This window comes from Dicentrarchus labrax, unplaced genomic scaffold (assembly GCF_905237075.1).
Source record: "Dicentrarchus labrax unplaced genomic scaffold, dlabrax2021, whole genome shotgun sequence".
Classification (NCBI taxonomy): domain Eukaryota; kingdom Metazoa; phylum Chordata; class Actinopteri; family Moronidae; genus Dicentrarchus; species Dicentrarchus labrax.
Genome location: NW_026136715.1, coordinates 23,508,170 through 23,532,795, shown reverse-complemented (window position 1 = coordinate 23,532,795; position 24,626 = coordinate 23,508,170). Strand labels below are relative to the sequence as shown.

General features: G+C 40.5%; 2 protein-coding genes across 2 annotated transcripts; one reads left to right on the top strand and one right to left on the bottom strand.

Annotated features, from left to right (window-relative positions):
- Positions 1–5: 5 nt before the first annotated feature.
- Positions 6–19,088, bottom strand: tti1 (TELO2 interacting protein 1). Its single transcript, XM_051426488.1, is given in 15 exon segments — positions 6–1,435; positions 2,021–2,108; positions 9,149–9,353; positions 10,223–10,363; positions 10,798–10,949; positions 11,165–11,332; positions 11,746–11,905; positions 12,406–12,822; positions 14,312–14,604; positions 14,909–15,086; positions 15,707–15,983; positions 16,084–16,421; positions 17,737–18,162; positions 18,164–18,477; positions 18,947–19,088. Coding segments are annotated over 14 exon segments (3,363 nt in total). The 5' UTR covers positions 18,464–18,477; positions 18,947–19,088; the 3' UTR covers positions 6–1,215.
- Positions 19,089–19,565: 477 nt separating this feature from the next.
- zgpat (zinc finger, CCCH-type with G patch domain) lies at positions 19,566–23,708 on the top strand. Its single transcript, XM_051426532.1, has 7 exons — positions 19,566–19,737; positions 20,028–20,691; positions 21,108–21,241; positions 21,462–21,626; positions 21,739–21,861; positions 22,308–22,719; positions 23,197–23,708. Exons 2-7 carry the CDS (start codon positions 20,084–20,086, stop codon positions 23,333–23,335), a joined length of 1,581 nt encoding a protein of 526 aa, XP_051282492.1. The 5' UTR covers positions 19,566–19,737; positions 20,028–20,083; the 3' UTR covers positions 23,336–23,708.
- Positions 23,709–24,626: the final 918 nt, after the last annotated feature.

Genomic DNA, 24,626 nt, shown 5'->3' with positions numbered 1-24,626 from the left:
CTGGCTTTATTCTACAATTTTTTTATTGTAGGCAAACTCCATTAATAACCAACAATGTATTGGTAAAACTTTGAGACTCAACTGACTCCCATACTCCCAAACCAGTTTGTGGCACCGTGCCCACATGTTCCTACTGAAAATGTACATTAATAAAAACAGGTCATAAATATACAGTTAAAGCAGTCCTAACATTTGGTTTGCTACGATGTATTTATGGTAGCATACACTGTATTTGGGATTGACTCAAAATAAACTAGAGTGCCCATGTTCTGTTCATCGCAATGAATATGTCTGCCAGTTCAACAGTGTAGCGTTATTTTAATAGCTTTACCAAAGGAGCTCTAGGCACAGAGGAATAAGTTATATTAGGCTTTGCATACACAGATAATGCTGACTAAAGTGACATCACTCAAGGCAATTTATCAGACTTCACACAGCTCCCTCTGGAGCCATAAAAGGAAGCGGTGCTCTCCAAAATCTGTAAAGTTGATGTGTAAAATCGGTGGAGTTCCCCTTTAAAGATTAAGTAAAAGAGATTACCAATCCAATCTGGTTAGACATTTAAAGTTTCAATACTCAGTGCTTTAGACACATTTGAGGCTCGACAGACAGCCCTGTTCTTAAGTGCTGAATACACCAACTGCAACATGACACATAATGAAATAATTTTTAATAGTTGGTGTATTTTGGTGATTATTTCAATTACGAATGTTTCAGGGTCACAATAAAATCTCTGTCGGGGTCAACAACAGCCAAATGAATCTGTATTAAAGTCCCACGTGTTTAGAACACAGGTTGAATAATAAAAAAACAACAAGGCAGTTAGGAATAAAGTATTTCTTAAGAAAATCAAGAAATAACAGAAAGGAATAGAAAACATAACATTTGCATACAGTACATGTCTATGTCTAAGCATGAAATGAAAAACACTGTCACTGCATGTCTCCTAATGTAGAAGACCTGTCAGAAGGATTCCTGGTTTATATACTTGCAGCAGAAGCGTGAACAACAGTAGAGATGCTTCGTTGACATTTTCCCTTTGTACCTTGCTGCTTATCAGAGCGGTGTACACCATGAAGGTTATCACAAACGTATCTGATGGCTGCTTTTTGGCACAATTCTCAGATTTTCCTTCAGTTAATTGACTTGCTGGAGACAGTGGTTCAATATGCCGTCCATCTGAGAGACGAGTCAATCACATCAATCACTAGCTCATTAACCGACTGGCTGATTGATTGACTCAGCAACCGAGCCAAACTCCTCCCTCAGCAGTTTGAGCACATTGTCCGAGTACTCGTCTCTCGGCCGACCCATTCCGTTCAGCTGTACGGGCTGGAGGTCGGGGTGGGGTGGGATGTAGGAGGATGGGCAGTGCAGCTCATTCAGAGTAAACCAGAAGGTGTCCGGATCCACCTGGATTAAGTGTTGGAAAACGCTGTGGAGAGGAGTGAAAGACACATGGGAAGAAGATTAGCTCTGGGCTGTATTTTGCTAAGGTGCATAATATCTATGACATGGAAAAACACCTTCCTGTAATCCAGAGTAACAGACTGAGCACAACACAGCCAGTTCACGGTTCTGCAATTTGACCATAAGCTTCACCGTCACCGTCAATTTCCTTCAGGTTGTATTACCACAAACTGTGGATTGTGACCCTCAGCTTTTACAATTGTAGTTAAGAAGAGATCTTGCCACGGCAAGTATGGAACGATTAGAACAACTAATACCTTATATGACTACTGTATTTTAAAAAACTGATTTTACTTAAACTGATTGAGATTAAACCACATTTAACTACTTTATATAATTTGGGCAATTTCACAACACAACAGAATATGTCATTGTTTCCATATGTAAAATCTTATTCAGCAAAGTATCTATAGACTACAGCATTCAAATAGTCGTGGAGAAAAAAGTACAATATTAACATAAAATGGAAGGACTCAAATAATTACCTCAAAGTTGTTCTCAAGTACTCAGTTACTTTACACCACTGCAATGGGCTTGGATAAGGACTCACCTTAGGCTGGCTTCTTGCAGTCTGATGGGTTGTCTACAGCTGAGGTAGGGCAGACAGGCCTCACAAACAGCATCCAGGTCTGCCTCACCTGAGAATACCACATTGGAAATTAGATGCATATTCATATGCCTTGGCAGAAACAGAAAGATTTTTTACATAATACCATTTCATACAAGAATAATTTCAATCATGTGGTTACTGTTAAAGCAAATAATGTATTTGGATCAAGCCCACAATGCTCACAGCTTTTTTTGAGCCAACAAAAATCAGAAGGAAAATAAAATAATATCAGGAATCAAGTGGCAAATATCAATTTCAACTTCATGTACCGTTTCATCAAATTAATTTGATGCAAAACTCTAGATGTAAACCCAGTCTCTGGCATACAACGTAGCTTAGTAAGATGGTGGATTTGAAAAGGGAGGAAGAAGAGGGATAAAAGAGTGGAAGAGAAGATGAAAGAGGAGGGGAAAAAAGAAATAGATCATGTCTGGACTTTACCTTTTCTAACTCCTAATGAGCTGAGAGAAACTGCTGAGATGGCTGAGGAAAAATTTCACAGCAGACTGTTTCCACAGCTCTGGAATTCACACATTTCAACTCTTTCCCTTTTTGAGGAGTGGAGGTGTATGAAGAGGGCTACCTCTTTTTTACTCCATCCTTCCCTTCATCTTTTTTCTTCACTTCCTGCAGTTTTTTTTTACCTACATTGACCCACCTGCCTTCAAGCTATACCTTTCATAACCTTGCCAGCACCCTGCTCGCTTGACTTCTTTCTACTCTTTCATCTCCTCTTCCTATCTCTCGCACTTTCACTCTCTCTCTCTCTCGCTCTCTCTCTCTCTCTCTCGCACACTTTCTCTCTCTCTCTCGCTCTCTCTCCATCTTTCCCGGCAGACATTTAGCGATTCCCTAAGCTGCAAACTGGGCTGCCTTTCAAGCGTCATTTCAAAACATGTCTCTCTCCCTCTCTGCTTACTCTATTTGCCAATTCAACCCACACTCGGCTTGAACCAGGCCTGCTCAATGTGTGTCAAGAATAAAAGCAGCAGTGCACATTTCAGAGTTAAATGGGATTATTTAGAAACCGCTTTTATCCCTTTTCTTCCTCCCTTTCTGGGTCTGCACTCATAGCCTGTAGTCTTTTGTGGAATCAAGGTGCTTGGAGGGAAGCAAAGAAGTGAGAAATACTTAAGAGGAGAGGGCCAGGTGCTGTTAGATTTTGTGTTAAATGAATAACAGGGTGGAATTGGAGCTGAAGCTAGCACTGGGGCTGAAACGTATTATTTGCTTCAGTCAATCTGTGTTTCTGTCTTTCTCTCTCTGCGACTGAGACTTGGTAATTGGCTTGCTGCAGGCGTCCCAGAGGTAAGCTGTAGCCAAATCGGTATTCACATGAGTAAGGCTGCAGCCACTGACTGTTTCTCTCCTGCTCTTTCACATTCTCTCCATCTCCAACTCCAAATCTAACTCGTTCTGATATGAAGGAGGACAAGTGCCAGTGAGAAAAATCAAGCACACGGCTCTTAAAAGGATGGACGAGAATTAATTTGACAGAAAAGATAAATATTTTACGTGGTTACCCTCCTATGAGAGTTGTGAATTAAACATTTGAAGTAAGGAAGTAATGTTGCTGCAGTCGCCTTTTTGTAATCTCTAGTGGTCATGCAATAGGTGAAGGTTTCTTCTTCTACTCTTTAAAGCTGTAGTGGTGGTGGTGCTCTGCACGTGACCCAAACTCATGTGCTGTACTATATGGAGGTAGCTATATGTGTGCAGCATTTGGGTCCAAGACTAATTAAGTAATAAAGTAATGAAGTATATCGTATCGTATCGTACAGGACTATCTAGCAAAACCTCCAAATGCAATTGCACTCCAAATGGGAAATTGTTAAACATTAACTGTCTCCTACACAATGCTGAGTGAGCAACTTGTTCTCCTTTTAGTACATCACTAGGTACATCACAGAACAGAAAGTGCTGGTAACTGTTCTGTGTGCAGTTTACTTTGTTACTAAAGTCCTTGAATTTCAAACAGCTACATTTTCCTACCAGATCTGCACAGGCACTAAACTGAGAAAGGAACCCTGCCCATACATGAAACAGGCCGAGCCTGAATGTCACTGCCACATTCCTCTTTCAGGAGACAACTTATCGAGAAACAACCATAATACACTCAGTGGCCACCTTGTGAAATACACCTGTACATCTGCTTGTTATATTGACTATGAGCATGGATTGACTGTTGATGCCAGACGTGGTGGTTTGAAAATCTCTAGGCTATACTGGGGGGAAAGGGGGTCCAACCCAGTATTAAAAAGCTGTACCAAATAAATTGACCACTGAGTGTATATATGAAACCAACACATAATAAGGCATAGTGGTACAAAACGCAAGCAGCCAACCCACCATCCAACAGTATATAGTACATAGTCATAATAAAAAAAATAAACATTTGCTTTACCACCTTGCCTGCTGAATGCTACACAATCTGGCACACATTGCTGTGATACACATCTATGATAGTGTTAGTATGTTTGAACCAAGTCATTATGATTAAAAAATCCAGCAAAAAAACATAAAACTTACTGGCCTATTTTTGTCTTCACTCAGTTCATGCTTTCTGCAGTATAATCTACTGCACAGTCATGTAATTAAAGTGTGCTTCAACTAAATAGAATTAAATAATCAATAACATAATAACTCATTAGTTTTAATGAACACCCAGACACCTGTGTTTATTCAGCTATGACAAGTTAAAATATCTGCTGTTCAGTTTTTGTGTTATCTCCCAGTTACACTCAACTCATAATGCTGACTCATGCTCAGTCATAATGCATTAGATCAATTTGTTTTCAATCAATTGAAAAACTTTTTTTTCTTTTTATCAAAAGGGGTACGTTTTCAGTGTTGAAGACATGGGTGGTTAACCTAAAACCAAGTCTACACATACCATATAATGTACTATAGTTTGTATCCGACCCTTCAAAAATACCAAAGTCACAAAATAACACAAACAAACTAAATGACTGAGGCAGCTATAGACCAGCAACTCCTGCGTTCTTCAAGATAAAATTACTGTTTTTATCAGCTTTGAACGGAACGATTTAACTTCTGTTTCTGGTTAAACAAAAAGAATCTTACCCCTTAACAAAAAGGTCTGTCACTGTAGTGATCATTTCCATAATGTTGTCAGACATTTATGATAACACTCTCAGTCTGTCAGTGGCCAAAGAAGCACTTTTAGTGGAATTACACTGAAGGAAACTGCATTTTGCGGCTGCTGGCTGCAGGATTCTTAATCAATACTGGACCAATTTCAAAAATCGTTGTCCCCATTACTCACTTGAAAAAGAGAACAAAGAACAAAAACATGGTTTAACTAGGTCCAGGTTAAAAATTACAGAAGATTCCCTTTAAGGTGCAGAGGAACTGTGCAACTCGTATAAAGATGTTGGAGAAACCAGACATCACTAGACAGACAGAGGAAGGAGATCTTAACATTCTTGTTGGCACACCAAAGACTTGTAGAGAGGAATATAAAGATGGACAAAAATATTTAGGGGTTTCTGAAATGGTCCAATAATCATTAAATTCATTACAATTTACTTTCAAAATTGTTCATGAGAATGTAAAAATACTTTGTGACACAAAATCTTGCAGTGAATGTTATCTGTGGTCTATTACACATTTTCAGTTAACTGACTATGGTAATTTGTCCTAATGGGACATTACCACACAATGGTAGTGCATTTGACGGTAAAAAGCAAAGAAAGGAAGGAATTTCTTAACACTAACCCCCAGATGTGCATCTTTCACCGAGTTGACAGAGACTAACAACTTCAACATCAAATGTGCATGGGTTTGTTAGAAGTGTATTTCCTGAACATAATCCGGGCTGTGTAACAAATATGCCTTTCATCAGGTCTTCTCATTGTGGACTCATCGCACAAACACTTTGACATTTTTATATCATCATTACGTAAGAAGAATCCAGAGACAAAGAAGCACCCAACAAAAAGCTTATGCCAGGGTGTCTTGCGGAGGTATAAATGAAGCTTAAGAAGCTCCAGAGCTGAGAGGAACTGTGGGTTCATCACTATCAAGGACACGTTCCTCATTATACGTTCATTTGATACCATTTTTAAAAAATGGTTTGAACTTGAGTCTTAAATTTAAACACCTGTTGCAAGCCTTGCATGTTGCTATGGAGACACAATGTTTGAGGCTAAGTGTGTGTACTTCAGTGATTTGACCTAAACTAAGATTCTGTATTTGTTTTAAATGTGTACCATTACCAATTTATCTGAACAAACCTTTCTCTATTATTGGAGACGGGTACAGGCGGATTCTCTGCTGGTGAACCTGGTGGCTTTTCTCTGCACCTCACTTACAGAAGCTCAAAAAGTGACAGTACCGACACTGAGTGAAGAGCACTGTGTGGAGTGCAAAAACTTACTGCTGCCAATTCCGCCTGCCCAGGTGAACATTTATTCCAGAGACTGTCCTCTGCCACAAATACCAGTGTGTAACACTGAATACCACCTCTTCTTCATCCGCCGCTGGGTCACCTCCTTGTTAAAGCAGCTTTGTTCACACCCATTGTGAACCCAAACCTCACACCTTCAATTATAGTCAAACTGAAACTGTGTTTACAGAACATCAGCGAACAGAACATAACAAACCAGCATCACTAACAGTGTACATTCAGTCTGGGTTTACTAAGTATTTTCTACTAGAACAATATTAAAAGTTAGGGGACCAATACAGAATGTGTTTCTGCATACAGGCACATTATACTATATGTAAGGTTTGTTTTTTAAATCAAATTTCTCAAAGAATCTCTATTGCTATCATGTCTTCCCCATTCATGCCCAATTTGGAATTCCCCAAGCGCTGCAGTCCTGTCACTACAAACTGCAGTGTTCTCTCTAAGTCTGCTGCAGACAGTCCTGCTACCAGCCGTTAACGTTTAATCTGTCAGTGATGAGCTTTAGCAGCACACTGCTGTGCATGTGATCAGACTGGAGATACCACTACTTGAAATCAAGTGCAAGGTCTTTGCAGTGGTGGACGCAATTCTAACGTCTGTGCAAACCCCCCCGAAAATGACAGAATCAGGTTTTTTACCCAGTTTTTTAAATCAAGTCAGAATTGAAGCCATTTTTTTTATTTCAAAAATAAAAATAATGAACCATATGAATCAAAGCTGTGGTAAAGCTCTATGTCCTGATTTATGGCTGCTATAACCGCACCAACCGGTTCTTGCATACTCACTGTCCTTGGGAAGTAGAAGTGATTATGATTACCACTTAATGAATGAAAAGAACATTTTGCCTGTAATTTCTACCGCTGATTGCAACCACCACTTGTTATTTTCATTCCATAGTTTGAAAACCCACATACATAAGAAAAGACACCACAATAGAGGTGAAAAGAAGTCCCACACTGCACCAAGATATTAGTTCTGCTATAAGTACTGTGTTTGTGGAAAATTCAGCAGTGCTGAAAAACTGGAGCAATCGGAACCCAGAATGCCTGCGACAGAGACGTCACTGCTTAATGAACATAATGATTGATGAAAAATTTGACAAGCAGCTCATAATTACATCATTGGTAACACACTGGCACTGAGTCCCCAGGCCATTTTGGGATTAACATTTTCAGTTATGATACTGAAGCTATGCCAAGCACGAAATACACAACGCTGAAAAACATTACATTTCTGAGATAATCAATTAAACATCCTCCTTTTCTTAATTTGATGATTGCGGATTTAACAGAGACTCTTGATTAATTGTGTTGAAATGGAGCTTGAGGCAGAACGGTTGCTTGCAGCAGTTATTGTGTCTTGCCCCAAATACAAGACATCGACACCCACCAAGAACAAACTTTGTGTAATAGCATCAATAAATAGATGCACTGCATTTAAGTTTTCAATACCAGATTTTCAAGATGAAACATGGGATCATGTCTACACAATAAAACAAAGCAGATGAATTTAGTTACAAATGTTATTCCTGCCTGGTTTTCACTGTTATACAACACTGCCATCTGGTGGTAAAAAAAGTCACTGCGTTCTCTGAAGGCAATCTGAAGGATAACTGAATGTCCTAATCCTGTTAAACTCTGTGTGTGTGTGTGTGTGTGTGTGTGTGTGTGTGTGTGTGTGTGTGTGTGTGTGTGTGTGTGTGTGTGTGGAAATCCACCCATTTCAATATAAAGTCAACAAAACTAAAGCTACATATTAAAAGAATAACCCACATATACAACACAAAGTCCCAAAGTCTTGTCATTACCAGTACCAGTGCCAAAAACAACTAAACAAGAAACCTTTTCCTTTTCTAATTCCCCTTAAAATTTCAAATTCAAATTTTTTATTGTCATTTGTAAAGAAGTGTAAGTGTAAATAAGACTGCTTTGGAGGCCGGCTTTTATCCACTTTGGACAGAGTTGGGCTTATTGTTTCCCCATGATCCAGTCTTTAAGATAAGCTTGGCTCATTATATGCTGACTTTACTTAATTGCAAAATTAGTATCAATCTTCTCTTCACACTCTCCAAAAGAAAGCAAATATGTTTTTCCAAAATGTACTGTTCCTTTAATGCAGAAGTATAAAATTGGAGATCTGTATGAACGTTAATGCATCTAAATCGCTGGTGTGTGTCCTCTTAATGGCTTGACTTTGCGCACAATTTTACTCTAGGTACTCTGGTTGATATTACATTGGTACTGAAGTAACCCATCTTCCAAAGTGTTCTTTGTCTACTTCTTGTCTGGTGTGATTATTGTTACACTGTGGATCATACAATTATATAGGATGATGTTTACAACTTTATGTTGTGTGTTGTTGTATGTATTCCTGTTTAAATAGGCCCTTTGGAACTTGCATATCCCCCATTTTTAATATCCTTTTTAATTATTTTTAATATACATTTTACTGCTGTGTACTTTTTATTATTGCTGTGTATTATTTATTGTTGTGATGGTTATCATCACCATCACTTTCATTACCTTCACTTGCCACTTAGTCAATTTAACTTTCTACTGTTTTTGCGTGTTGCTATGTTATTTATAGTTGTATATACAATAAAGTAATCTGAATCTGAATCTGAATCTGAATCTTACCCAGGTCCAGCCTCTGGCACAGTGAGCCCAGCCCCTGCAGTACAGCCAGCTGCAATTTGTAGGCCAGGGTGTGTGTGTAGACAGGCCCGGCCTTGGCACTGATGGGAGCCTGCCGTGCCAGCGAGGAGCGCAACTTGGGCAGAATCTCTTTAGAAACCCTCCTCCTCAGGAAGTCACCGCATGTTTCACCCAGCGTACACAGCACCTGGGACAGAGACTCAGCATGTAATGTACGTACGCATCAAGTTAACAAAATGTAACAGAATGTCCCTCTAGTGCTTACATCATTTAAAAACATATGATAAATGACGACAAATGCATTATCCCCCGGGTGAGCCATAGTATTTGCAAAAGCTGTCATATTGCTGATGGCCATAGCACGGTTTGCCAGGAGGAGAACTAAGTGACTAAATGACCATTTACAAACTTGTTATGTCTGATTTTGTCAGTTCATCAGGGAATAATATGAAAGAAAAGTGTAAAAATAGTCCAACTAAAGATAGATTTTGACAAGTAGACTCATTTACAGTGACATGTAGAATCAATAGACACATGTAGAGAAAGGATCACAAACAAGTGTGATCTTTACTCATCAGGGAACACGGCCATTTTCATCCTCTGTCATTTTCTGAAACAGTTTTAAAAGCCAGGGGAAGCCAATCCACAAACATTGTAATGATTTTCCTGTCTTGTCTTTTTAAAAATCTTTCACAGAATTACAAAAATGAAAAAGCCAGCCAAAAGTAACCACTGGAGCTATTTGATAATAAACTGACACTATATTTGTGCCCAAAACAATAACCTTTGATTGATTCAATATACTGTAGGTATGTTTCAATATTACAAAATGTCATTTTAGTCAGAAATGTAGTCATCCCTGTTCAGTTGGTGCACATAATAACATACAGCAATTTGATGTAATGAAACATGACTTTAAATACTTTTTGTGTACTTTTTCACAATATCAAGCTGCAGGGGTTATTAAATTTTTCACCTAAATGAACACATTTCTCCTCAAAGATTATCAAGAAAAGGCTTGTTGACTTCATATTTCATATTTATTACTTTACGTACCCTGAAGGCTCTGAGGACTGCTAAAGGGTCATCAGCTGTGAGTCTCTGTAGGAGGGCGGGCCAGCAGCGATGGGCCATAGGCAGCAATTCATTTTCCTTCTCACTCAGTACACACACACATAGCTCCAGCACATCCAATACCTTAGGACAAAGAAATGCAGTACATCTATTGATTTATATGTTTTGTATATATAGAGTGAAACAACAAAATATATATGTGTACAGTTTTTGTAAGATGTAAAACGACCTCGGCAGGCCATATTAGAGGACCAAGACTCCTGGGTAAAAATGTTTAAGAAATACTCACTTTTCTAGAACTACAACCTAGTTCAGAGCTACCCTGGGGTGGCTAACCCTTCATGACTAATATAATTAAAATTAAATTAAATTAAATTAATTAAAAAGTATTTTTTGTCTAACTCACATTAGACTACTCTGACTGATGACTGATGATGACTCTTCAGCTATGATTCTCCATTGTATCTTCATGATGTTATCATAAGTGACGGGAGGTCTGTCACCCCAATGATTATTACGATAAAAAACCACACTCCCCTTCACGCCACAGACAGTACCTTGAGCCGGAGCATGAGACTGGGGTCGGACAGAAGATGAATGCAGCGCTCCATAACATCTTTAGTGATGCTGAGGTGGGAGGGAAGCTCTGCCTTCACATCAGGACCGCAGATATCTTCAACATCCTCGCACTCCGTGGGAGGAGGGACTTCTGGCGAGACAATAATAGTCGGATGATATACAACTGATCGACTCAGCAAACTCCCACTGTTGTTGTTGGCTCTTATGTCTAATACTTTATTGTTATTCATACTGTATTTTGTGTCACCATGACCCAATCCCCCTGCTGATAACCTTTACAGCAATGTGAAACCTGAACTACAGTAAACTATAATTGCCTGTCTTACAGACACCACACTGTATTACCAAGGTCTTCAGTGTCATCCTCCTCTATTCCAATGCCCTCTGCCAGCTCTTTCTCTTTGCGGTAATCCAGCAGGAATTGTCGGATGTTAAAGACTTCCTTGTGAACGGTGGTCTGCTTGGGTCCAGCAGACTTGCTGGTCTTACCACAACTGGAGGGAAACCACCTCGCTAAAGGAAAAAGAACCACAAGAACAGGTTAGGTCAGTGACACAGTGAGGTGTGTGACACAAAAGTGGTAATACGCAATATCTTTGTCTTTATTTTGTCTCCATCCTTGATGTTTTTGCACTTCACATGTCAATCAAACACTCTTTCAGGACTGTGACATCTTTTTCTTTTTACAAAAGAAGCAAAGCAAATTCAAACCATCATGTGATACTAAAACTCTTAATAAAGTCAATGATTTATCCATAAATGTTTAGAACATAACTGAACTAAATGTTTTAGCAAAGTGTGGTAGAAAGAAGGATGATATGGTGCAGCATGCTATGGGTATGGTAGACTCACATAGGCAATATACTCATTTTGTCCCTTCTCCTTTTCCACCCTCACCATATGTGATAAATGAGTTGAAATCTCACCCAGTGCCTTCATCAGCGCATGCAACACGGAGCAGAAAAGAGCAGCTGTGTGGTCGTAGCTGAGATCCAGAGCCATCAGCACATCCTGAACGATGTCCCCGACCAGAGGCAGCAGGCTGCAGTCGGAATGAGTTAACATCACTGTCAACACCCGCGGAGCCTGACCAACAAGACGGGATATGATGAAATACATGTTCAGGGTCCGCCAAACCCATGAAAACCCATTCACAGTATTCACCAGGGTGATTGGGCCCCATGACTTGGACTAGAGTCAAACACGAGTAATGAATCTGATGACTTAAGTCTTGACTTGACAAAATCCGACTCGACTTCAATACCAATGACCTTTGACTTGGAATGATTTGATATCCTCCCCAAGCCCATCATAAAAACATGTGCAAGTCTTTATTTTCCTGACAACAGATATGCTTCGAATCAGTCTGACAGCAGCTAATCACACTGCGCTAAGAAGAGTGACAGGTGCTTTTGGCAGGGCAGACTTAAATGTGGTCAACAAAAAATGGCAACATGCAAAACAATAAAATTACTGTCACACTGGGACTCTTGTATTTTGCACTTCTGGTTGAACAAAACAAGCAAACTGAAGATGTCACCTCACGCTATTGTGCATTATAACATGTCAAACTGTGGGAGTTTTACCTGTGGATGCTGGCTGAGCCTCTGCAGGTTAACTGATATGTCATTGAGCAGGTAGTCTGAGTTCTCATTGATCAGCTCCTTCAGGGAGGGGTAGCCACAGGCCTTACTGATGTCCCACATTGAGGCCAGCGCTGCCTGGCTGACAAGCAATGTCTCCTCCCCGGCTTTCTCCAGTACGGGATACAGCGATGTCATCAACAAGGGACGAAAATCACCCCCCAGGGCGTGGGCAAAGCAGGCGATGCCCTCGAGTTGGATACACAGCTGCCAGATGTTGCTGTTGAGCTGGTGGATTGTGGAGGTTGACGATGAGGGAGACGCGGAGGCAAACGAAGAGGGAATCACTTGGAGAGAGTCTGCAATAGGGTTGCTGAGATGACTGTTTGATATGGAGAGGAGTCTGGATGGGCTGAGCAGCTACAGGAACAAAAGACAAATGTTATTCTCATGCACCAAACCATTTTCCTCTGACAATTCAGTGGTGTTTTATTCATTAAAAGTACCAATTGTAAGGTGAGGGAAGTAGCGAGGAAAATATTTTACCATGTTCATATTTATTCCATTTTCCATTTATGAATGTAACTGATTTCACTTAAGGGGGGACACAACAACAGTCTCTACAGAGGCCAAACTTCTTATTTGGTGGGGACAAATTTTAGCTGGCAAATTAAGACAGAGCTGCCAGTGGGCTCTGGGTGCCTGTTAGCTTTATAATCCAGCCTTGAAAGTTTAGAGCGGTTACTTGAAGCCCTGGAGGAGTTTCCCCCTCTGCTCAGTCTGTTCAGGCATAAGAGCACACAGTGATCAGTCCAAGGCCATATTGTGAGCAAAGTATGGTTATCTTTCTCAGTACAGGAGTGCTTTGTTTGGAGTGAAGTGATCTGACCAGGATCAAATTTAAATGCCGACAGAGTTGTGCAATATGTGTTCAGCGTGGGAGTCCAATATTACACTTGACTTGATTAGAAAATGTTCACAGAATACAAAATGAGATGTAAAATTTTTAAATCAAATAGCACTGTATCACTTCTTCATTCAGAATATCAATCCATGAAGAGTGGGGCCATCTGTTACACATGATGATCATTCCCAGAGAGTCTGCTAATCAGAAAATGTAGCTGACGGTGATGTAATATTCATGGACCATAAAACAATCCATTGCCAAATCAAATGTGAAACTATCAAATGACATTAAGGAGCAGTTTCCCAATTTATGAAACGCTCTTATTTGCTTTCTTGAAGACAGTTGGATGAGCTGATTTACACCACTCTCATGTCTGTACATTCAATATCAAGCTAAAGCCAGCAGGCAGTTAGCTTAGCTTAGCATAAAGACTGGAAATGGGGTAAATAGCTAGCCTGGGTCAGTCCAAAAGTAAAAAACATTTACCTGCAGACATCTTCCTAGACTTTGTGGAGCCTTCTCAGTCACAGACTCCAGGAAGTCAATAGCATGGCCAAGAAATAGTTCTAGCCTGTAACTACGTGTCAATGACACATTTTCATATTCACATTTTGATTTTTGCATTGATCAAACAAACCAGATACAAAGTGTTAACTAGTGAGCTGTAGAGGTGGTGGTAGTAGGTGGATTTTGGTACTTTTGGACAGAGCCAGGCTAACTGTTTTTCACCTGCTATCAGTCTTGATGCAAGGCTATGCTTACCACTAGTTAGCTGTAGCTTCATACTGAGCGTACAAACATGAGAGTGGTATCACATAACTAGAAAGATGAAAGTGAATAAGCATATTTTAAAAATGTTAAACTGTAATTACTACTACTATTACAACTTGATGAAAAATCATAAGTTATGGTTTTGCCAGGTGACCAAACCAGTGTCCAACTGTATCAAACTGACTCAGAACTATGTATATATATAAGATGCACAGCTGAAACTATCCTCACCTGCTGGTCCTGTCTGTCTCTCTCCGTCTCCTCACTGACAGTAATCAAGTGCCAGTTCTTCAGACTGGTGTATTCCTCCATGACAGACACCACTGCCACCTTAAGGTCTTCCTGGGTGGCAGAGTATCCCCGAATGTGACACTCCAAACCCTGGGCCTCTGTTGCCACGGCTATGCCTGCGGCGCCCTTGACAATCTCATTCAGCACCATGGCAGCCTGCTTTCTGTATGCTGACGACTGTTGGTACAGATCAAGGAAGTGATCTGTCAGCAGGTAAATATTGCCATAGTAACCTAAAGATAGGAATAGCAAAAGTTACTTGTTATATTTTTGGTAGCAGAGCTGTCAAACTAAATGTCAAATGTAAATACTGTGTATAGACACAGAATGTAATCAGCTTTAATACATTATGTATTAGTATATGCTTTTAGAATTTGACATTAGTCCAATTTCTCTTTTTATAACTTATATATACTCCTTTTAAATAAATCTGACACAGACATAAAGTACTGTCATGTATCCAGAAGAATAAGAAACGTACAGTAGATCATTCTGATATAGCCTATCCCTTACGTTCATATCAAACAGCACTCATACCTAATGTTCGACAGATCTCCATGAGCACAGATAGGATCTTCTCGTCTGTGAAGTAGAGAAAATGCTTCCTCTGTATGTGAGCCGTGTGGGAATCATGAGAGTCTGAGTTTGTCTCTATGATAGCAGCGTAACTCCTTTCCTCCACAATGCGAACATCCATCACATCCAGCTCCAGCACCTGTAAAGGCATACAGAGGTAGTAGTTGTTGTTTTAACAATTTGAATGATTTAGTTTTTAGACTCCATAAGAGGTCTGCCTCAATTTGCCTTGTATATTACCACAGTAAGTATGACAACTTGTCTTTTGTCTCAGTTATTTGTGTAAAACAAAGACATGACCATTTTGCACTACTTGTCAACATTTCAAAATGTATGTTGTAAAAAGTTATATTCTATGATTGGATAATTAGCTTATAAAGAATAAATGTGAAATGTATACAACATTATATTCAAAGTGTGTTTTGTGCATGCAAATTATTTTTGGTACAGGTTTAGTATGAAATTCTAAAATCTAAAGGACTGATAACGCAGCAGCGTGTGTTCTCACGATTTACAGACTGCTTTCAATTCTTTTACACCTCTCCTGCTGCCTTCATAAATAATATTTAGCCTAATCAATAAAAATATTCAACCTAAGGTTTATTATTTTTATGCACTCTGCATCGGGATTGGTTAAAAAAGTCACTAAATGATTTCTAAAAAATTACTTAATTTGATTAACGACAATCATGAAGCCCTATAATCCCTATAATCCCTATAATATTAAGTATAATTTGATACAATGGCAGGTAACATTACCTGCATCAAGGCTTTGGAAATTCTCTGAAGATGTGCAGCCGAGTTTAGTACCACAGAGACCAGCGGCCCCAGGACTTTTAAATATCCCAGAAACACATTGAGGACAAACAGCTTCTTCTGGTCATCAGAGGTCCTCATCAGTCTGGGCAGGGAGGTGGCCAGAGAGTGGAGATTCTCTGAAAGCACGTCAGTAAAGGTTTGAGCACTGCTGCTGCTTTTACTGTTGCTGCTACCGCTCTGATTCCTCTGTGATACCTCCCTGAGAGCGGCCTCGCACCTAGAGGAGAGGACAGGAGAGGAGAGAAGTTTAAACATCTTGTTATCAAGTTGTCTGGGTTTCAGTCTTTTTCCTGTCCAAAATGTCAATCATATTGCACCTCTTTCTGACTCTCAGCTCCTCATCATTGACTGCTCCCACAAGTGCTTCCAGTAGCGGCCCCACACACTCTCCCAGTGACTGGCTACACCTGGCCAGCAGGTGGTCATCCAGCTCCACCATCTCTAGTCTAACCCTCCAGTGCTGGTGAGCTGAGGTGCAGGAGATAATCTTCTTCAGGAGCACAGACAGTTTCCCTGCTGTGCTCTTCACCCAGTCTTGTGTCCGCCGGACCACCAACTGTCCAATTCTCCCCAGGTCTGGTGAGGGAGTCTTCCCGGGCTCACTGGCCTGAAGCTGGGCATCTTCCATGACAAGCCCCACAGTCCTGGACCAAACCTGAGTGATAATTAAAAGTTAAAAAAAAGATAATTCTGTGGCATAAACAAGTCATGAGATTACATTTACAAGGAAATAATCAATCAGTTTGGTCCAAACATGGTTAGACCTGCTCTTTAATATGTGCTTAGTTGGCCATCAGCTTGCACGACCAACCTGTTATCTTACCGTGCACAGATATATGTACAAGTCTGGATACAATATATACTGTATTCAAATTTGTAGACTCTAAATTTGACTAGGCATGATAATGACACTGTTTACATATTTAATCTTGTTCTAACAAATTAAACTTAATGAGTAAACACACAAAGGTTTAAGTCAACTGATGGAAGGAGGCTTTCTGTAAACATACTGTATGTCAAGAATTACAACCAGTAACATGGACACTGCATTTCACCCTAATCGTTGCATCAGTGTGGAAAAGCCTCTGAAACAGCACGTTTAGACTATCACAGCACACTCACTTTTCTACAGTTGTATTATTATATAATATGCAGGATATTTATAATATAACGCAATGATCAACAGAAAATGAAAAAAAATGAAAAAACTTTTTTTACGGTTTTCATTAAACTAAATCTTCAAATTTGCAGATTTGCTGCTTTTCATTGTTAATTTAATGATAATAATATGGACTCTAGATTTGGACAAAAGGAGTAATTTGAAAATATTTTTCACTATTTTCTGACATTTTATAGTGTAAAACAATTAATAATGAAAATAATCAACTAGTGATTATTTTCATTATCGGTTCAACTGCCGATTATCTCCTCGATTCATCATTTGGTCTATAAAACATGAAGTGAAAAGTGAAAAATGTCCATCACAACTGTCTAGACTCAAGGTGATGCCATCAAATGTCTTGTTTTGTCCAACAGTCAAAATCACAAAGACATTCAGTTTACTGGAATGTAAGGAGAAGCAGCAGATATTCATACTTGAGAAGCTGGAATCATAAATTGTTTGACATTTTGGCATGAAAACTGACTTACTTTTGAATATTAAAACTTAATAATTGATTAGATGCAGATTCATTTTCTGATAATCGACTAAATGTTGCAGCTCTAAAAATAAATTGTAGCTTTAATAATTGTAACACACTTATTTGTAGTAAAATATCCATTTATAGACACACAGTTAAATACTGGACTGAATACAGATTAAAAGCTGAGAAACATCAGCAATTACACAATTAATATGTTATAATATATTATGCAGCAGTTAAAATATTTAAGTATTACTGTACTGTACTGTACTGTACTGTACCGCATCATTACACCAGGAAATATAAATTAACACAGAAATACGGTACCTTGATGGCCCTGACTGTGACTGCATGGCCTTGTCTCAAATCTCCTGTAATGATCCGTGCGACAGCAGTAGTGATCCCAGGTAAGAATGAAGCCATGGTGCTGCCTATAGCACATCTCTCCTCTGAGGATGGGACTATGTGCTCCTGAGTGCAGTCACACTGCAGAGTCAAAGCCTGGAGGCACTTCAACGCTGCTGCCTGTATACCTCTTGATTTTGTTTTCTCTCCTAAAGCCAGCAGTAGTGATATGGCAGCTCCCAGTCCAGGCAGCATAATGGGTTCAAAGAGTTTGAAGACTATATCACCGTAGGCAGCATGAAGCAGTGCATCCAGGCACCTCAGCACAGCCGATTTCAGCTCCTCCGATGTATCTGCAGGTTTCCCAGGATCGGTTGGTGAGCACAGGCAGAGGCAAAGCTCTGAGAAGGAGGCCTTGGAGGGTCTCCCAGCTCTGGACACAAGTGTTCTCCAGGACCTGGCTCATGGTCTCAGCCACAGCCTGCACCAGTTTGTCCTTCTTGGACCCAGGGACTTTAAGGACAAAGCGAAGAGGGAAGAGGACGTACTCTTGGAGCTGCTGCAATGTGGCATCGTTGACTTCTTTCAGCTGGGCGCTCAGTGTCTCTACATTGGTCACAGTGGGCTCTTTGGTGAGCAGGACACAGGCCGGGCGCAGGTAGGCAAACGCAATCTTTGGATCACTGATCTGAGCCATGGTCGGAGACATGACAGCAGCGGTCACTTTAATGTGGGGGTGCGGAAAGAGAAATGGGAGAATAAGACAAAGAACAAGCATTGTAGGGAGAAACTGAAAGTCATTTATTCTTAGAGCTAAAATAATTTACATTATGTCTTTGAGATTAGGGGTCCATTATGATTTGTTAAACTACATGAGGGGTGGTCATGATGATGATTGCCACTGCCTGAGACTTGCTCTGACATTCTGGATTTAGGTTTGTTGTACCAACCAGTGTTAGGGTTAGCAAGTTAGCTACTGTATGTGAAATGCTGTTTTTAGTACTTATGTCCTTATAATGAACCAACTGCCCGCTGTGACAAGGTCCTAACTTCATTCAAGTTAAGAAACCGATATATAACAACATTAAGTCTACACAGGAACAGCAGAACCTCTAGCATCAGTTAGCTGACAGCATCCAGCATGCAGCTGAAGCTGAGCTGTGGTACTAGCGTCCACAAACAGTTAGCCTACCTTCACATGAGTAGCACTGAGTGGACCGGCTGCGCGTAGCAATGAGCCCATAGAGGAGGTTTAAAAGTACGAATAAAACTTAATAACAGCACACACTGATGTTGTTACTGAACTCTGGCTACAGGAGACGTCATGATTCTGCGTCAAGGACGCACATGTTTTACGTAAACCAAAAGATTTCCGGGTTGTGGAGATTTCAAAATAAAAAAACGTTTTACAGTGAAAAAGAAAACGCAATAAAAACGTTACAAAAAAAAACAATGCTTTCATCTTACTAACATGTACATGTATTTGTCGTATCAATTAAGCACCATGGAGCTGAATTAAATAATAGGTTACTAGTTTAGCAGATACTGGTTTAATAACTAGCAAGATGTATTTCTAACATTGTACTGACAGTAGTTAACATCAAAACCATTCAGTGTCTGGAGACATTTAACCTAGACACATACACAAGACATTTGTATTTGTGTTGTTTAACTACAAATCTACTTTTCATGGTTGTTGTTTTTGTTTACTTTACTCTAATATAGCTTTGGCAACGTAAACGTGTTTCCCATGGCAATAAAGTTTGTTTTATTTTGAAAGAAATGCACAACGTAACCTTCCACCCACTTCAGCTAGCTTGATACTGAACCGGTTCATGTTGTGACTGTACTACTGTCCCAATATGTTCATTTAACGTTAGCTATTTGAATTACTTGTTTTCTTAACATAGCACATCTTTTCATGGCACATATCCCTTTTACCGTCGGTGCAGTGGAAGTCAGACTGCTTCCCTAATTACGAAGGTAAAGCGTTTTTAAAATGAGTTGTAAAAGTTAGCTTAGAAACGGCTAACCTTTAGCTAAAACTAGCTCTAATATTAGCTGGGTTTCGATTCATACGTAACCTAGGTTAAACCTGGATGGTCCCTAAACTCAGTGAAAATCTGGGGCAATTTGAATCATACAGGAGAGGACCAGTTGTATTCTCGTGTGAAGAGAAAGAAGAATGGCCATATGTCTGCTCTATCAGTCCATCTACTCATTCTGCTGAGATCTGTTTACTTGATTCCACTTTAAATCTTATTTGTCCTCAGGTGTTTTGGGGGCTTGATGCTGTCCATCCCTGTCCTGCCCCGTGCCAAGTGTCAGTATGGATGAAGAAACCCTTGAGGCAGCCATCTCTACCTATGGTGCCCAGTTGCAGCAGGTGGAGACAGCCCTGTCAGCTGGCCTGGACCCCTCCCAACAGTCAGACCTGCTAAAACTGAAAGAGGACCTTAGTCAGCTGATAGAGCTCACCGAGTCCAGCCTGGTGTCTGTCAAAAAGAGTCGTCTTCTGGCCAGCCTCGAGGACATCAATGGACTGCAGTCAAGCACCTCAGAGGCAGAAGCTGACACAAACAGTGCAAATGAGAGTTTGGGTGCTGAGTTTGCCGCTTTCTACTCTGAACTCGGGGAGTCTTCAGGTAGTAGTTCTGATACTAGAGAGAGGGACAAGGAGGGGGAAGGTGGGGTAGAGGATGATGAAGAGGAGGAGGCAGAGGAAGAAGAAGATGCCCTCAGTGGTACCAAAGTAAGAGCACCCTACCGGACAAAATGGGGGACCCTGGAGTATCACAATGCCATGGTGGTGGGGGCAGAACCACCAGACGGAGAAGAGGCACAAGTACGAGTGCTCTATGTGTTGCCCACCCAGAAGTCTATGAAACCCTGTCCATTCTACCTAGAGGACAAATGCCGCTTCCCAGACAATTGCAGGTAAGATGCCACTGTTTTCTTTCAGGGTTTTTTTTTACACTTGCACCTGCAAATGGTTGTTCTAACTCAATTTGCCCATATCTGCCTTCTTTGTAATAGCAGATATCGTCCAGCAATATGATATATTTCGTTGGCAAAAATGACATGTTTTATCTAATAATTTGTCATCCTATCGATCTGCTAATCCTGAAGAACTCAAAATCCGGCTGACCGGGGAGAGGTTTATTGTTCCATGACTAAATGCTGTTTCTGAGGACATTCGATCCGACAACGATAAATTACTATGAATGTGTTTTCTAGTACAGTATGAGCTTCAGTGAGCCATATTAGTTGAACCTCTTGATTATTGTATGTATTATCAATTTGGATCTCAGTTCTGTCTACATACAGTATTTCCTTTTTCCCTTTTATTGAAGGTTTTCCCACGGCGAAGTGGTTTATGTGTCGGAGCTCAGACAGTTCCTTGAGTTTGATCTCAGTAATCTTGAAGAAGGATCGTCCTGCTTGGCTCGACACGAGGACGGCATCTGGTACCCTGCCAAAATCAAAGGTATTCTGTTGACAACGCTGATAGATGAATTCACACTAAAGTTAAGTTAAACTTAAGTTATGTCACCTTGTCAAAAAATGTTACACAGACATTTTCTGAAACTCTTCAGCAAGCAGTCTGAATAGAGTCGCACAATGTAGCAAAAACAACCAAGACAAAGGTAGAGTAGATGCTCCCAGTTTGAATGTTTTGCTCACTCAAACGTTTTCTCTCAATATAGAAATCGACAGTGGTTTCTACACTATTAAGTTTGACTCAGTGCTGCTGAAAGATGTCGTGGTCGAGGCTGACGGTGTTATCCCGCCTTTGAGAGAGGACGACCCACTCTCCTCTGACTCTGACCTAGAGGACACTCTAGATGGAGATGATGTGGCCTATGCAAAAGGTGAGCATGGCTATGTGTTGCAAGTTGAAAATTTGAATTGAACACAAAGTTGTTTGATGCCATTTCTCCTTTATAACTGTTTCTAATTTGATTTTCACTCGTTACCCAACAGTTATGGACTCTGCTGTAGAATCCACGGTAGAGTTAAACAGTATAAATTTTGGTGGCTGGGAGGCACACACCAGAGGCATCGGGTCCAAGCTTATGCTCAAAATGGGCTATGAATATGGGAAAGGTAAGTTCAAGTGCACAACATGAATCACATTTTAGGTTTTGAAGTCATAATGTCCTGTCCTGGTCAAAGTAGTCATTTGCAACTTGCTTAAAATTAATTGCTAATTGCACTACACTCCATACAAATGTTTCATCAGCATTTGATGAAGGCAAGTTATCATATATATGACACATTAGATTATGTTCTCTTTGTCACATTCATGCTAAAGCTTAACAAACGACATAGTTCCTCAGTTGCATTGGTGTCTCAAAGTCCCTTCCTCCCATCCTTCAACAAGAATTCAACAGATTCAAGAACACCTCATTTGCATAATACAATGTGTTCTAATGATAGAAGGCATTTTAAATGTTACCAGTAATCTTTCTTTTCCCGTCTATATACAGTAAATGTAAAAAATTAAATGCACTCTCTTCCTCCTCCTCACTCAGTCACTGTTGTTTTCTCAGGCTTAGGAAAGATGCAGGAGGGTCGAGTAGAGCCAGTCATGGCCGTGGTCCTACCCAAAGGTAAGTCTCTAGATCAGTGTGCTGAGCTCACGCAGAGACGAACCCAGAACAAGACTGCTAAAGATGGCACACAAAAAGGCCGGCCAAAGAGACGCAGAAAGCCTAAGGTCGCCACTGGAGGGCGCAAAACCGTCTTTGACTTTCTCAACAACAAGCTTGGAGGCAAGAGCACTGATCCTGCTGAGGGGGGCACTGCTGCATCATCAGCAGCGACTGGCTTGGAGGCTTACAGGGGAGGAAAAAGCACCAAGAGGAGTCTGAACGTGAAGCTGTTCCAGGCTGCTGAGAGGGTGTCCCAGACTGAGAGGGAGATCCAGAAACTGAGTGAGTCACTCAGCCGACAAACAGGAAGGTCAGTACTGAGCTCTGTGTGTGTCATTCATTTGTTATTCTATATCTTTAATCTGACTCCTGCGAAGACTGGGAATTGACCTTAAATGACCCATGATTTCCTTAATGATCAGTTAATTGTAAAATAAAAAGCAGTGGAATCTCAGCATCCTGTTAACTCCTCAGTGGAGACATTAGCAATCCTACACATACATACATAAATGCCCTGCTTACACAATAATACTTTATTGGAAAATATGAGCACACTAGTTGCTATGAAGCTCCTGTCAAGTAAAATGGTAATTCATTTGATTTCACAAATAAAAAGGCTTGTGGGAGTTGTGTAAAATGCAAATAAGGTGTGAAGATTTGAGGTTCGACACTTGTTTTCGCTGCCAACTTATTCTGGAAAAGTGCAGCTGAAAACCAACTTATCTCCCCTGTCTCTCCCCCGTCTCTCCCCCACTTCCTAATGTATTTGTTATTTTTGTGTGCAAAGGGACGCTTCCAGAGTGAAGCAGCTGGAAGAGAAGCTGTCATCGGCCCGCCGGCTGCTGGCCCAGCAGAAAGCCCAGGAGCTGTCCATCCAGAAAGAGAACAGAAAGGCTGACACACACAAGAAAATGACTGAGTTCTAAGCTCAGTTCCCTCAAGTTCCCTCAAAGACTTGGAGGATAAAAGGAAGCACCGCTTGCCTGAAATGAACTTTTGTCCCTTCCCTGTTGTCAGTTATTTGCTACACTGTTTTTTTTAAAGACATTTTTTAACCTTGTTTCTCACTGGCATCATGGATTTGAGCCGGCAGTGGTGCCCACTTTAGACAGAATGGATCATTTACTGAAGATCATTTCTGTTTGCCATTTTACTTTCAAGGACTGAGCAGTTTATTTTGTTGTTTAGTTTCAAACTGTACAATTCACAATAATGTTACAAACAACATTTTATTTGTAATTAACATTTTGTCTCAGTGTATTTGTCTTTATCAGCACTAAAAACGCTGTTTCGAAAATCTACTGTGCGTTTTCCTTTTTTTTTTAACAAGACAACTGAACTCCAGTGTACAGAAATGTTTCTCTACCACAGAATCTTTAATGTGGTCTTTGTTATATTTTTCTGGGAGAGGCTTCAGTAATTCTGGCCAGTGGCTGCTCCCATGGTTAGTTCACTGCACCTTGACTTGGATTTCTGACTGTTTTTAAAACTACATCCTCGGGAGTTGGGAGACCTTTACAGAGTTTTGAAGTGAAGCCCCTCCTTTTGCCCACGCCTGTTATCAGCTGGTACACGGCATCTTTGAAGCTATGACCGTAACCTCTCTATTAAATAATGAATTTGGTTGTCTGCAGCTTGTCTGCTCCTGGATCGGACACACATTGTGTGTAGGCGGGGGGTGGGTTGGGCAGTGATTGCATCTACCTTTCAGACTCAAGTAAAGGTTGAAGTCGTGATGTTGGGTAGCTGTGGGTCTTTAATGTCGAATGTGATACAGCATAATAAAAAAAAAAGTACTCAACATTTTAATGAATGCTTTCAAAAGGAATCAGGGCAGTTGAAATATTCAGGAGTTTAGTAAGACCCTGAGTCCATGGAGAACCACTAGAAAACTGGTGACCATCAGCAAATCACAGCGACCATGTTGTCCCTAAGGGGAAGGAGATAGTAAATACCCCATGATAAAGCAATAAGGGCAGCAGGGAGATACAGTTCACTTAATAAGCTATCCAAGAAGTCTCTGGATGGACTCTGGCGGAGCAAAGGGCAGCCGCACGTGCAGAAATCATGAACCCTTGACTCAGTACCCTGAGGGAAGCCCTGCTCGCGCTCTGTTGAGTGGCAGCACTTTTAGATTGCTGATGACTGGAGGGATCGCACTAAATTTGCTGATCATTTGGGAAAGAAATGGAAAAATGCAGTGTGTGTGTTGATTTA

Excerpts from the sequence above, each read along its gene's own strand:
- zgpat (XM_051426532.1), top strand. The coding sequence starts at position 20,084 with ATGGATGAAGAAACCCTTGAGGCAGCCATCTCTACCTATGGTGCCCAG. Across the intron at positions 21,242-21,461 it reads GTACCCTGCCAAAATCAAAG|AAATCGACAGTGGTTTCTAC; the intron begins GTATTCTGTTGA and ends CTCTCAATATAG. Across the intron at positions 22,720-23,196 it reads CTCAGCCGACAAACAGGAAG|GGACGCTTCCAGAGTGAAGC; the intron begins GTCAGTACTGAG and ends TTGTGTGCAAAG.